This window comes from Euprymna scolopes, chromosome 39 (assembly GCF_053919585.1).
Source record: "Euprymna scolopes isolate OS-2025 chromosome 39, ASM5391958v1, whole genome shotgun sequence".
Taxonomy (NCBI): Eukaryota; Metazoa; Mollusca; class Cephalopoda; order Sepiida; family Sepiolidae; genus Euprymna; species Euprymna scolopes.
The window spans coordinates 29,200,231-29,216,023 of record NC_136520.1 but is presented as its reverse complement, the minus strand read 5'-3'; the positions used below and the strand labels follow the sequence as shown (position 1 = coordinate 29,216,023).

At 32.9% G+C, this 15,793-nt stretch overlaps 1 protein-coding gene across 8 annotated transcripts in view; it reads right to left on the bottom strand.

Moving 5' to 3' along the window:
• Positions 1-15,793, bottom strand: part of LOC145263693 (5'-AMP-activated protein kinase subunit gamma-1-like) — an 812,476-nt gene that overhangs the window by 540,883 nt on the left and 255,800 nt on the right. For 5 of the 8 annotated variants that reach the window (XM_080120636.1, XM_080120635.1, XM_080120622.1 and 2 more), the window contains exon 2: positions 500-553. The exons of the other annotated variants lie outside the window; for them this stretch is intronic. In XM_080120636.1, the coding sequence (XP_079976762.1) occupies positions 500-553 (54 nt within the window). The remainder of the gene's footprint in view (positions 1-499; positions 554-15,793) is intronic. 8 annotated transcript variants of the gene reach the window in all.

Genomic DNA, 15,793 nt, shown 5'->3' with positions numbered 1-15,793 from the left:
GAACCCACTTGTTAACATGTAGGTTCTTAAAATACTAAGTAGTATACTCTGTCTCTGCCTGAATAATGCACCTGAGATCATAAAACAACCAGCATAAAATACCTACGCATAACAAATAGAAAACTCTATCTTTCTTAGGCACATTGTTTTATTGAGGTAGACTAGAATAATTTACTTGGGATCATAAAATAAAAATAATAAAAGTGCCAATGCATTACGTGAAGCATATTCTATCGTCATGTCTGTTTCTGCACGAATAATGTATGAGACCATAACAAACAGCATATCGACACACATATTCATAGTTCGCTTTATTTATAACTGTTGTCTCTTCATTAATTTCACACTGAAACACAAAAAAAGCCAATGCTAAGCAAACATCTACTACGTAAAAACAGTAAACATGCAAGGGTTGCAAACCTTCTAAACATGCAAACAATAAATAACTTTTCTAATGCTAACAACTACACGAATCGTTTAGACTACATTTTTGTTTTACCTGTGATCTGAATCTCTTCGGAGAAGAGATACGCATGAACCGTGTAACGCCATCCTTTAAATTCGAAACGAGAAAGAAAACGCAAGCAAACGGTTAGTAAAAAAGTAAAATATTTTTCTCACAAAAAAATCAAGCAAAAAAGAAAATAATCAAAACATACAATCAATCTTCAAAGACATTTAGTATCAAGGAATTTAATGGGAAATACAAGGGCAATAACAGGGATCATTTAGCAATATGGATATTTAGTAATACAGTTCATAAAAATAAGAAATATTTAGCAACATATGTGGTAATAAAGAGTATTTAACAACATGTGTTGTAATAAGGAGTATTTCGCAACATATGTGTGTAATAAAGAGTATTTAGCAACTTGCGTTATAATAAGGAGTATTTAGCAACATATGTTGTAATATCAAGTATTTAACAACATATATTGTAATAAAGAGTATTTAGCAACGTGTGTTGTAATAAGGAGTACTGTACTGAAATATCACTCACCCTAAGCAGGTTTAACCAGCTTTCTCAGAAAATAAATAAGGAGCATTTATTAATGATCAATTCGTAGCAATCGATGCCGCTATTCAGTCTCAAGAGACAATGGGTATCCCCTGTAAGGATAGTTGCATGAGTAATTGTGAGTCAAGGCTTGCACAATTTTCAATAACATCTCTCCTGACTCGATACTGTATGAGTCCATTGGCAAGATGAAGTCCAGGACGAATGAAAACAATGCCGAGATAAACGGAGAGCACATTCAGCGTCTGGAATTCCCAAATGCTCACCCATTTTTGTATTGATCAGTATTAACGTTACTTAACTTCTATGATTTGACGGGAACCAGCGTGTCAACATGATTATGCAGTATATATATATATATATATATATATATATATATATATATATATATATATATATATATATATATATATATATATTAGCAATAAATTGTGTATAAAATATGTCTAACTAATGAAAGGTTGTTGCCGATTGAAAAGCATAAGTAACACTAAGCAAGAATAGTTTATTACAGTAGAGAAATGTTTCCCAACGTTTTGCCTTCGTAGAACACTTGAAAACACGGTGACATCATGAGGAATCCCATACATAAGACACTATTTTACAATCTTATTCATTTCAATACGAATAATATTTTTCTAACAACAAGTTTGAACACATAATACAGTAAAACCCTTGAATACGGTGACCCTAGGATACAATGTTTTTTCAGGTTACGATATGGAATACAATGTTTTCCGGCTACTGGTTACGGTATTTTCCCGCCTTACGGTGTTATTTTTAATGTTATTTGATTATATACATGTGCATTATATACTGTACTGTATTTTGTTACTAATTTTTAATACCATATCTCGGGATTCTACTGTGTCTGGACCCTTTTTTCAAGTTTATTCACGGTTTCGTACATCTACAAGAGAATTAGGTTTATAAAACAAAACAACTGAAAAATGCGCTCGCACATCTGTGCAACGGTGTAAGAATCCCTATCCTATTTATTGAATGAATCCTTAGCAAGTTCTTAAAGAAACCCAGAGTCCTGTGGACGACCTTGATTGGAAAACCCTGCGATATAAAATGCAATAATGGAAAGACAGACATTAGTAATGTCTGAAAATACAAGGAGTATTAATTTCGGAATTACATCGGCCGATTAATATCCTAGATGGGAACCATAATGCAAATTATCAATTCATAAAGATTAATAATTTGTATTATTTGAAACTGTTCTAATCTTGAGTGTTATTTGCACAGTGTTTCGGTCAATGTAACCCTTAACCTTCTACAGGAGTATCTTGACAAACTCGGGAATGTTTCTGTCAAACTCGGGAATCTGGACAGAATTTCGAAATAGATTTAAGGCTCCTAAAATTTGTACTGTTCGCAAGGACTTGTGACGCAGTGGTTAGAGTACTTGGAAGATTCAATTGTAAAAGTGACGTTCTCCTGATGGCTGAGGATTCAATCCTCAGTGTGGCGATCGAAAAATATAATTGAAAATTACTTAGGACCTCTATCCAGTTATAGCTGACGGAACGAGAACATGTTACCCACTTGAAGTAAATAAATAGTTCCGTTCGAAATTTCGTCCAAATTCTGATGTACGGCGTGATAAACCTGAAGAAGATCGGATGTTACATCGACCGAAACGTTGTGCGAATGAAACAATGAGAACAATAGTCCGAAAATTTCAAATAATATGAATAAAAAAATCCTCATCTAAAAAATTCAGAACTATTTGTATTTGTTGAACTAATATTCGCGCCAGCAATGTTTTTCTCACAATGTTTCCACCGACGTAATCTCTGATCTTCTTCGGATGCGTCTTGTTAAATGTGGAATTTTTATGTCAGAATTCTGAAAATCTATACAGAATTTCGAACGGAATTCTTCATTTTACTTTTGCTTGTAATTCTTAATTATTATTATCTTAGTATCATCTGTACGAAAGATGGATCGGTGACGCAACAGATAAAGTATTAAATATAGTCAGTTTTATGTGCGACAGTCCGTGTGAAGGTTAAAGGTTCAATCACCAGTACAGGCAACACAAGACTAGAATCAAGAATTACTTAAGCATTGAACCTTCAACCATAAAAGATTTGTGTTATCTATACTACTCTTCGATGTTATGCTCATAATATTTCGCCCAATGCAACCTCAGACCTTCTTCAGGCGCATCTTGTCAAATCTGGTATCCTTGTGCCGAACTCTTGAATATATACGGAATTTCGAACGGAACCTTTTATAACATCCATGGACGTAGATTGCTCTTGTTTCATCAATCTAGAATTTGGTTATGCCTTAGTGTCCTGCTCGAAATTCTGTACAAATTCCTGAGTTGGACAAAACGGTTCTCGACACATCTGAAGAAAGTTTACATCGGCCGAAAGGTTGCGAGAAAAATATTAGAGATGAAAACAGTGGGAACAGTTGTTCGAATAATCAAAATAGACAAAATAATAAGGATCATTCAACACTATGGGACACTTAGCTATACATCATATAACAATAAGGAGTATTTAGCAACGTATATAGCAGTAAGGAGTGTCTGTCAATGATCAATATTTAACAATAAATCTTCTAGTGTATATATATATATATATATATATATATATAAAGCTGAATGTCTCTGTGTGTGTGTGTGTATCTGGTCACGAATAGGTCCCTATATGGTTGGCTATTTTAAAAACTGATTGCATATAATGATAGAAGATGTATCGAGACACAGGAATGGGTATGTTTGATCTGGCAGAACGGTGGTTCAGTAAAATTGTGGGGTCTTCGTACGCGCCTGGTCCACAAAGTATAGAAATAAAAAAATTAAAAAATTAAAAAAAAAAACGTTTACAAGTGTTTTTGATATAGATGTACATAAGAATACTTTGATAAGTATGTTTTAAATTAAATAGGTATGGTATAATAAAATTGTGGGGTCTGCGTTCGCGCCTGGCCTCCATAGAATGGAAATAGGCACAAACTTTAATAAAGACTTTTCATATCTATCTGCGTAAGTATACTTTGATAATTATGTTTTAGTTTGAAGAAATATGGTATAATAAAATTATAGGGTGTTTGTTCGCACCTGACCGCCATAGAAAACGACTGCGTTGATTTTTATTAAATTTCACACGCAGGTACTTTATGTGCCTGGCAGGGTTCTTGGATAGGTTTTATATCGGAATGTCTTCGGTAACTATCGATAAGAAAATAATCGAAATAATCCGACGGCAGAAAGAACAGGCGATTTTGACGAAAGTTAGCAAGTTAAACAGCTTAACATCACAAGTGCATTTGAAAAATTTTATTACCACACAAGCAGAAAGGCCGGCATATGAAATCAACAGTAAGTTCTTTGATATATGTATTTTATCTGAAGAAGAACATTTTTTGTTTCTGAGGAGTTTTTACACACACACGCATGCGCACACACGCATATATAATAATAATAATAATAATAATAATAATTATTATTATTATTATTATTATTATTATTATTATTATTATTATTGTTGTTGTTGTTGTTGTTGTTGCTATTATTAATTTACCTCTTCTCCAAGATGTTGGACACAAGGTTAGCTTCTTAGAACTGCACGCCTGTGGAACTTTGTTCCATCTGCCTGCTTCCCTCCGGACTACAACTTGGATGTCTTCAAGTCCAATGTTAACAAATTCCTAATGAACCACCCCCTTAATTAAACACTTCATCAAATCTCCACACTAACGTAATGTACTTGTAATAACCCTTATCCCTGAGTGGCTTCCTGGCCTTGATAAGTGGTGATCACTGTGTAAAAAAAAAAAAAAAAAGGTTTGATGAAAGTGTTTATTTGAAACGAATTTGTTTCGAACTTGGAACTTTTAGGATTCCACATTTTATGTTTGGCTGTTAGTCTTGCCGATTTTATACTGATAGGCGGGTTATAACAAATGACCATAGGCTATCAGCATCTTCTTTTCTCAATCTTCCAGCACTTCCCACAAGATTCTGGTGGTTTCCATCAAGGCAGTCTTCTGAAGTACTCCAGCATTGTAATGGATCCTAATTTTCTCAACACACTTGTCAAATCCTTTTGTCACACTCCCCATCGCTACTATAGTACACTACGTACAACTTCTATCTTCTTCAACTTCCATAATCACACACACACACACACACACACACACACACACACACACACACACACACACACACACATTGTATGCTATCATTTTCTATCCTTCTTTTTTTAATAAATAGGATCTCCCGATCACCAAAGACCCAATGTAAAATAAAAAAAAATTGTGTCGCTTTTGGGCTGTACGTGAAACTAAAATATACCTTCTTGGTCTTCTGGCTAGGATCCAAGAGTAGTATCTGTTCTGTCTAAAGTTGGGATAATGATACTGTGTGGTTTCCTTTTGCTCCGGGCGTCCATGTAATCGAAATATGTCACAGACTTTTATAAGGATATTGGAGATAAACCGTAACAACCAGATATATTCTGACACTACATTAATCTGATTACTTAGATAAATACTTTTACAGTTTTAACAAAAGGGATACAATCATTTCGCGGGGTTTCCATTTATGCTGAACGTTCACAGACTGTTCAGCGGCAATGATGGAAAGATGCCACTGTGGAATTTCCACAGGTCACACTAGTTATTATTATTATTATTATTATTATTATTATTATTATTATTATTTTTCATGACCCCCCCCCCTAAAGAAAACAAACTCATACAATTGACATTTTATTTAGAGTGGAGGATTTTCTTTCCGAATTCACTTCAGACTTATTATTTGCTTCCCAATGTGTGTCTTTCTTACGCATTAAATAAATAGGCTAGAAGTGAGCTAACGCGAGTTGAAAAAACAACACAAAAAACAAAACAACAACAACAACAAAAAACAACAACAAAAAACAACAAAAAATCTTGAATTGGCTTTTTATTGTTGTTATTAGGAGGCAGGGAAAGGGTTAAACATTACAAATGTGATGCCGAACCGGTTGTGGGATGGGGGTCCAGACAACGGATGTAAAAAAATATTGAAGATTTTAGAAATAGAAAAATCGTTGCTCACGTATAAAGAAAGAAAATCCATGTTCCAAAAATATCATAAAATAAGCAAAAAACAAAACAAAAAAACAAAACAAAACAAAACAAAAAAAAAACAACAAAAAAACAAGAAGTCTTTTTTCACAGTTAATCTTTGTGTGAAGGGACGGATATATATATATATATATGGGGGGCAGTAGGGAACGGCAAGGGTACACGGTGAAATCCGGGTCATCTTAGAAGCACTTTATAACTGAACTAGTCTGGGTGCCTGGCGTTGCCCGGGTGTTTGGAGGTATGAAAAAAAAATGGTAGTAGGCAGGCAGGCTCGAACCTTTACCGCGAAGGAGGATAAGAATGTGAAAAAAAATGTGACGTGTTTGCTGTTGCGTCCATTGCCAAACCTGAAGTGACGTATATTTAAGTTGAGACTAGATAATCGAAAAGAGCGGATGACTTTCGAAATATCGGCGAAAAAAGCGACCACTCCTAGTAAAAAAGTGCCCAGTTGAGGGTGAAGGAATTAACATTTTGGACAATTTTTTTCGATATTTGTCGTCCGAAGGGACGAGCTTCAAAACGATACTGATCTCGTGAAAACCTGTCGCATCTGTCGAAAGTTTTCGGCATACATACGTGCATACATTTAAACAGACAGGCGAGATTTATATTATAGACTAGCGGGGGTACCTGGCGTTGCCCGGGTGTTTGGAGGTGTGTGTGTGTGTTGGAGGAGTAGATCAAAATAATCCTGTTAAAAAAACGTTGGCCAGGTGTTTGGAGGTGTAAAAGAAAAAAAGTTTTAATAGGAAAGTAGGCTCGAACCTGAAGCCTTGACGTGAAGGTGAAAACAAAAGGGGGAAAAAACGTCACACCTAACTATCTCGGCCACGAGGAGAGAGGAAGTGAAAAAGTGTCTTAATTTAACGTTTATAAAGTGAAATTGACAGGTACGAGAAAGTTAAGTCGAGTGATGTTTGACCTTATTAAGGTCAAACTAAGTTTGGCGCTGCAAGCCAGTTTCTATTTCCCCCACTCCAGCATTCACTTTTTTTATGCGGCGATCGAAAAATAAATCTTGAAAATAGCGCGTAAAATCGTGCAAATTAAAGATAGACGTGACCCCCGGTCATAACTGGTAGATATTATCATCTAGGGGGCATATAAAAAGTTTTAAGAAGGAGTAACCCGATCGAGAAGCCTGGCAAAAAAAGCCTTTGGTGGACATACAGAAAAAATGCACACACACACACACACACACACACACACACACACACACACACACACACACACACACACACACACAATTGTGCTTATATATATATATATGGATGACCCGGTTTAAATCTAAAATTTTTTTCGCAGGAATATTCCGAAATACTAATAAAATTCACACTCACCCCTTAATTGACCCGATACGCACACTATATTTAGTAGTTGAGATGGGCAACGTGCATGCTTATAACATCTCCTTCCGATATTTCACTGTCTCCACTTTGACTTCTTAAACCCCTTCTCTGTCTACTTTATTCCTACACCCCAACATAAACGATGATCCAAACCCCTTTTAATCTTGTTTACACACAATTAAACCCCATCCCTTGTTTCTGTTTCTTGACGACTTTACCGGAAGATTATCTGAGATTTTCATTGCAAACTTTGGTTTCATACAAGCTGTATCACCTGAATAGATCTAGTTACTAAAACTAGTTGACCGAAACATGCTCATGATTGTGTAGCAACATATTGCTGCTCATGTAAAAACAAATTAAATATATAAATGACAATGACTTCCTATCGTTCTTAGCAGTTATAACTTAAAACATATGTTGTTGATCACTACAAGAAGATGTAAACGTATATATATATATATATATATATATATATATATATATATATATATATATATATATGTGTGTGTGTGTGTGTGTGTGTGTGTGTGTGTGTATGTATTTGAATATTTTGGCAGCAAGTCATTATTCAAACACGTCTGAGTGAACAAAACGATAACAACAAAAATCGCTCCTGACGACGATTGGATGCACTAATAGAAAGCGCTTGAGAAGAATTTGGGTGCCATTATATACAATATGCCAGATAAAATAAAAAAGACCGTTCGGCGAATAGAAAAGATATCCAGAAAATATCGGAAAAAGGAATGACTCTGTTTTCCGATTTTTCTGGATATCTTTTCAATTCGCCGAGCGGTCTTTTTTATTTCATCTGGCATATGTATATAATGGCGCCCAAAAGTTGTTGTTCAGCCATATTTTTCTCAAGCGCTTTTTATTGGTGCATCAGATCGTTGTCAGGAGTGATTGTTGTTGTTATCGTTTTTTTTTTCTTTGAGGCTTGGTATATTTATAGTTTTTTTTTATTGGTTGCAAAGGTTTGAATTCGAATTAAATCGAAAAGATATCCAGAAAAATCGGAAAAGAGAATAATATATATATATATATATATATATATATATATATATATATATATATATATATATATATATATATATATATATATTCAAGCAAATATTATTAAATACAACGGAGACATTTTTTCTTATAATTCTTTTTTTCAATTTTTCAATTTTTCGTATTGTCTTTTTTGTTTCAAAATCAAAAATATTAATAAAGGATCCATACATGTTGCTGTTACGAGCGCTTTCGATTCGTCCATGAATCATCATCAGGTGTTAAAAATACAGGATTGCGAAAATGAGGATTAAAAATGAAAACTAAAATATATATATTCAGTGATGAGTTAAAATAAAAGTCGATTAAGAATAAAAGTCGATTAAAAATTCGAGTGTTAAAACCAGCAAGTTCGTAGACACAATGTACGAAGTCCGTCCAACACGGACTACGCAAGACATTTCAGAACGTTACTGATTTTTTGAAATGCAATGTCATTTATATTAGGTTGAAGAGTTCTAATGTACGACGCTTCAAGAATCTTTAATTTTTTTTACATTATTTTCCCGTTGTATAATTTTTGTGTTGTCAACGAGGACCTTTCTAACATTGGAGGGGGGACAGCTATGTTCTTTTTTTAAATGTTTGTAAATCGCGCTTGTGTCGTTAAGGTGCATAGTTATTCGCCGGGACAACGTTGTTGTTGTATGCCCAATGTATGTATTATTTTTGGAGTTACATTCTCCAATAGAGCATTTAAATTTATACACTACATTGGTTTGGTCCAACGTTTTTATCACCGGTGAAGAGTTGTTTTTAACCACAAGGTTTTGTGTTCGAAATTTCCTATAATAGATAATAAATTTAATTTTAAAATTACTATCAACAGGCGTCAAGTATCTTCGTATAATATTTTTTATTGCATTTTCTTCGATTCTGAAATTAGGCGTCATTTGATTTTGGTAAAATATATTAATGGGGTTTGCATTGCGGTGTTGGCTAACGTTATTATTCTGGTTATCGGAAGATTGTAGCATTTTTTTTATTTGTTCATCAACAATGTAATTGGGGAAATGATTATTGATGAGTACTTGTTTAATGTTTTTTATTTCAATTAGCAATGCTTTTTTTGTGGAGGATATCATTTTTGCGCGATTTAGTAAATTTTTTATTATGGCTATTTTGTACCTTTGTGGACACTCACTTTTAAAGTTCAGTAGGCTAGAGTTTATGCTAGTTGGTTTTTTATATACAGATGTATTACAAGTGTTATTAGACGTATCAATAAGGACATCAAGAAATGGAATTTTATTGTTATTATTTAACTCTACTGTGAATTTTAAAATTGAATTTTCTTGAAAGAGGTGCTGTAATTGGTGTATCTGTTCATTATTTTCAGCTAAAATGAGAATGTCATCCACGTAGCGTACATAAATTGGGGGTTTTATGTTGTTTTTAAATATTTTGTTCTCTAAGTCAGCCATGTAGAATTCACTTAGGGTTGGTCCGAGGACTGATCCCATTGCCACACCGTCTATTTGAGTATAAATGTTACCATTGTGGTCATAGAAGGGTACTTCTGTAGTGCAAATTAGTAACAATTTTTTAAAAACTCTTTTGTTAATTTTAAGTGGGGGGAGTGATGGATTATTATAAATGTTCTTGATAATTATATCTATTGTTTCTACTACAGGTACATTTGTAAATAAACTTTCTACGTCAAGGGAAGAAATTATTTTGTTTTCTGGTTGCATTGATTTTAATATTTGTATTAGTTCGTGTGTGGACTTAACGCTATATTTACTAGGAATATATGGGCTGATAAGTTCGTTTAGTGTTTTTGTTAGGCGATAGATGGGAGTCGGAATTTGGGATATAATAGGTCGGAGAGGGAAATCAGGTTTATGTGTCTTGACTGTGCCATATAAGTAACCAGGTTTATAGTCTCCAATTATTTTAGGGAGTTGATAATTACTAATTTGTGCATTATTAGCTGTAATTAGTTTATTGACTTGCGTTTTAAGTGTATTAGTAGGATTCTTACTAATTTTTTTAAATTTCGTATTATCATTAATAATATTTTTAAGTTTTTCATCATAATCGGATTTATTGAGAATGACGAAAATATTGGATTTATCAGCTTTTTTTATAACTATATTAGGGTGGTTACGTAGTTCTTTGGCAGCATTTTTTAAATCGGTAGTAAGTACCGAGTTGTGTTTTTTATAGAATCGGGTTGTATGACCACAATGGTAACATTTATACTCAAATAGACGGTGTGGCAATGGGATCAGTCCTCGGTCCAACCCTAAGTGAATTCTACATGGCTGACTTAGAGAACAAAATATTTAAAAACAACATAAAACCCCTAATTTATGTACGCTACGTGGATGACATTCTCATTTTAGCTGAAAATAATGAACAGATACACCAATTACAACACCTCTTTCAAGAAAATTCAATTTTAAAATTCACAGTAGAGTTAAATAATAACAATAAAATTCCATTTCTTGATGTCCTTATTGATACGTCTAATAACACTTGTAATACATCTGTATATAAAAAAACCAACTAGCATAAACTCTAGCCTACTGAACTTTAAAAGTGAGTGTCCACAAAGGTACAAAATAGCCATAATAAAAAATTTACTAAATCGCGCAAAAATGATATCCTCCACAAAAAAGCATTGCTAATTGAAATAAAAAACATTAAACAAGTACTCATCAATAATCATTTCCCCAATTACATTGTTGATGAACAAATAAAAAAAATGCTACAATCTTCCGATAACCAGAATAATAACGTTAGCCAACACCGCAATGCAAACCCCATTAATATATTTTACCAAAATCAAATGACGCCTAATTTCAGAATCGAAGAAAATGCAATAAAAAATATTATACGAAGATACTTGACGCCTGTTGATAGTAATTTTAAAATTAAATTTATTATCTATTATAGGAAATTTCGAACACAAAACCTTGTGGTTAAAAACAACTCTTCACCGGTGATAAAAACGTTGGACCAAACCAATGTAGTGTATAAATTTAAATGCTCTATTGGAGAATGTAACTTCAAAAATAATACATACATTGGGCATACAACAACAACGTTGTCCCGGCGAATAACTATGCACCTTAACGACACAAGCGCGATTTACAAACATTTAAAAAAAGAACATAGCTGTCCCCCCTCCAATGTTAGAAAGGTCCTCGTTGACAACACAAAAATTATACAACGGGAAAATAATGTAAAAAAAATTAAAGATTCTTGAAGCGTCGTACATTAGAACTCTTCAACCTAATATAAATGACATTGCATTTCAAAAAATCAGTAACGTTCTGAAATGTCTTGCGTAGTCCGTGTTGGACGGACTTCGTACATTGTGTCTACGAACTTGCTGGTTTTAACACTCGAATTTTTAATCGACTTTTATTCTTAATCGACTTTTATTTTAACTCATCACTGAATATATATATTTTAGTTTTCATTTTTAATCCTCATTTTCGCAATCCTGTATTTTTAACACCTGATGATGATTCATGGACGAATCGAAAGCGCTCGTAACAGCAACATGTATGGATCCTTTATTAATATTTTTGATTTTGAAACAAAAAAGACAATACGAAAAATTGAAAAATTGAAAAAAAGAATTATAAGAAAAAATGTCTCCGTTGTATTTAATAATATTTGCTTGAATGAAAAAATGCTGCCACAATATACCAATTTCAAACTACATATATATATATATATATATATATGCATGTGTGTATGTATGTATGTATGTATGTATGTGTGTGTGTGTGTGCGCGCGTGTGTGTGTATGTGTGTTGATGCTCTCACTAAACATCCTTTTGTGACCTTGGTGAAAGGCGCTGATAAGGATACGATAACGATTTTACATTTAACAACTAATAGATTCCCACTTTCTTAACAATGAGTTGCTTCTTGTTTGTCTATCATCAAGGGGGGAATAAATAAGAGACTTGCATTCATGTTGGCTATTAAGCGTGTCAATCCACTTGTAAAAAAGGTTTTTGAGAATCATAGGAAATGAAAAAAAAACAAAAAACAAAACAAACTCGCTGAGAGTTCACACAGGGTTGACTTAGTGATTCTGATGTTCAAATCCATACGTTGTGGAAATATAATAGAAATGAACATGACATCACATGGCTCAAAAAGAGGGTGTGGTAGAAAACGAAAGAGGCCCTTTTAGGAGCAAGAAGCGCATGGACGCGTAAAATGATATGGGCCTATAAAACGTAATTAAGTTATAAAAATACACGGCAATTAAGTCACATAGAACCTTCTGCGTTTCATTCCAGTAGAAAATCGACATCTTTAAACTTGCTCTACTCAGGTCAGTGGGGTACCAGAGTAAACGTGATCCGGGGCAGTCTGCTTAAATGTCACCCCACTGTCATTGTGTCACCCCCTCCATTGCTGTCACCTGGACCGCCCCACCTTAGATACAATATCTATCTATCTATATATATATATCTATATATCTATATATCTATATATATATATATATATATATATATATATATATATATATATATATAACGATTATTAAATACCTACAGACACTAGCGTTTCATTCTTTCGGGAATCATTAGTGCAGGGTCTTACGATTAACGCCAGTCGAGAGATTCGAACCCCGGCAACAGAAGTCATGTTTAGCTTCACTAGCAAGGATCCGAACTATTCGACTACCGTCAACCGCGAGATACATTTGAAATTTAAACATTAACTCTTTTTAAATGCTTTTAATATCGGTCAGAGTGATCTAATCATTATATGACGATCAGCGCATATGAGCTAAGTTGAACGATTTTATTACAACTGAAAGTAATCAATGATAAGAAACAAGTTTCTTAAAGGGGATGACGTTATTATTTACTATAATCATTATTAAATACCTACAGACACTAGTATTTCATCTTTTCAGGAATCATCAGTGCAGGGTCTCACGATTAATTGATATATGTATATATATATATATATATATATATATATATATATATATATATATATATATGTATATATATATAATTATAAAACTCAAATGACCTTGTAACGGGTGTTGTAACCACACATCCGGTTTACGACTTCCGGTTGCGTATGCGTACATAAACATAAACCCATAGCAGCGTAAACAAATAAACATAAATTGCTTAAACATGCATACATTTTCTTCTACACTACCGAGACCAAAATAACCCCGAAAATATGTTTTTTTAAAATTGTGTTACAAATAAATAATCAACGCGACAATAAAACGTATTATTTAACTGTGTACGTTTTCAGCGTTCTAATTGTTTTTTTTCGCGTTTAAATTATCCAAATAAACAATTGTTAATACTTTCTGCATTTTTTTTTACATCGTTCATTTCCGCATTATCTTAATTAGTTTTATTGACCTTATTATTAACATATAAATTACATTATTGACCCAATGGGGCATGAATGTTTGTTTAAAATAAATAAAAAAAGTTACATTTTATTTTCATTTTCTATTTAAAAAGCCATTCTTAAGATGGGGAGAGTGTTTTTAACTATTCTGTACTTTCAACTAACAATTTCATTTAAAAATCAATATAAAAATTTGAATGTAACTTTAAGTATTGTGGTATCTGTTCAGTGCACATTTGCCTATAAGTATGGCAAGCCACTTATAATTCAATGGCTCTAAGTTATTTTTTCCCCAAAAATAAACAATTATAAACAGAACGACTCACAGAAATGTATGTATAAATAAAATCAATTCTTTTAATAGGAGTTTACTTATTAATGGCGATCAATTATATAACGACCCCCACGTTGTTTAATTGTGCTTGAATTTGCGATGTGCTGATTCAAGAAGTTCCCTTTGTGGTTTATATCTGAAAAAAAAAATTGAACTATTTTTGCTTGCTTGAACTCAAAAGTATGATTTTGCTGCAATGAATGAGATAATAATGCATTCAGAGAATTGCTATTTCTTATATCTCTTTTAGGTTCATTGGATCTATATATATATATATATATATATATATATATATATATATATATATATATATATATATACATATAGTGTAAAATTTTGTTGAAAATTCAAAGACTCACGTTTTCTTGTTATAACCTTCGTTTATTTCCTGGATTTTTTCCATTGCAGCTGTTTCATTAATGAGTAGGCAATTTTACGATTTATGTTTCCATAAAAATATCCTGTTCCCATCAACTTCTTCAGATGTTTATCCATTAGATTTTTACAACAAAAGGTATATTTTTAACATGCTGAACATCGTATTTGGGTAAAAAGATTTCCAAAGCCATGACTCCTCACTTCCTCCATCTTTTGGTGTTATGTGAAGATATGTTTTAACCCGTAGTTTCGTTTTTTTTTCCCTTTCACGTGTTTATTTTAATATTCTTTTTTTTTGCTTGGTGTTTGAATTCGTATTATTACCCGATCCTTCTGTTTACAGGGGAGGTCACTCTCATGATATCATTTTTTATATCTAGGATTACCTCCCTTGCATCTTTTTTCTTTCCTTATATTATACGTTTCGTTTTTACTATCTTTTCCTAATCTGCTCTAGTCCGTGAAATTAAATATCCATTTCTGTGCAAACACACGCGGATTACATCTAGTCGTTTGTTTAATAATTTTTCTTTTGATATTAATATATGGTAAGATTCTAATATACATAGGTTGGATCTTTTCGATTTGCTAGGTTTATATTTTCCCCCCTTATCAATTATTGACCATCTTAATTTATATTCAGTTTTACTTTCTTTTAATTCCTTAATCCATACTGCTAGAGTGATTGAGTTTTTCTTTGTTTTTTTTTTACGGTTGTTATCTTTATTAATATTGGTTCTGTTTCTATTTTCGTTATAGTAGTTGTAATTGTCACTATTGTTCTGTTACTTTCTTGTTTTCATTTTTATCCACATTGTTGGTGTTATACATATATATATATATATGTATTGTTATATATATATATATATGTATATATATATATATATACATATCAGAGAGAGAGAGAGAGAGACAGAGACAGAGACAGAGAGAGAGAGAGAGAGAGGGAGAGAGGGAGAGAGAGAGGGAGAGAGAGAGGGAGGAAGAAAGAAAAGATATTAATTTCAATGTTCAGCTCATTGTTGACAGAAAGATCCCATCAGAATGACTTAGTAAATAATCCCCGATTTCCTTAATCCGACAAGGAAACAAAATCTGATCCGTTTTAATCCGTATAGGGTGTCAAACCAAAAGTATAAAAATATTGTTTTTACAATGATTTCCTATCGTTGTTAGAGGTTAATACTTAAAACA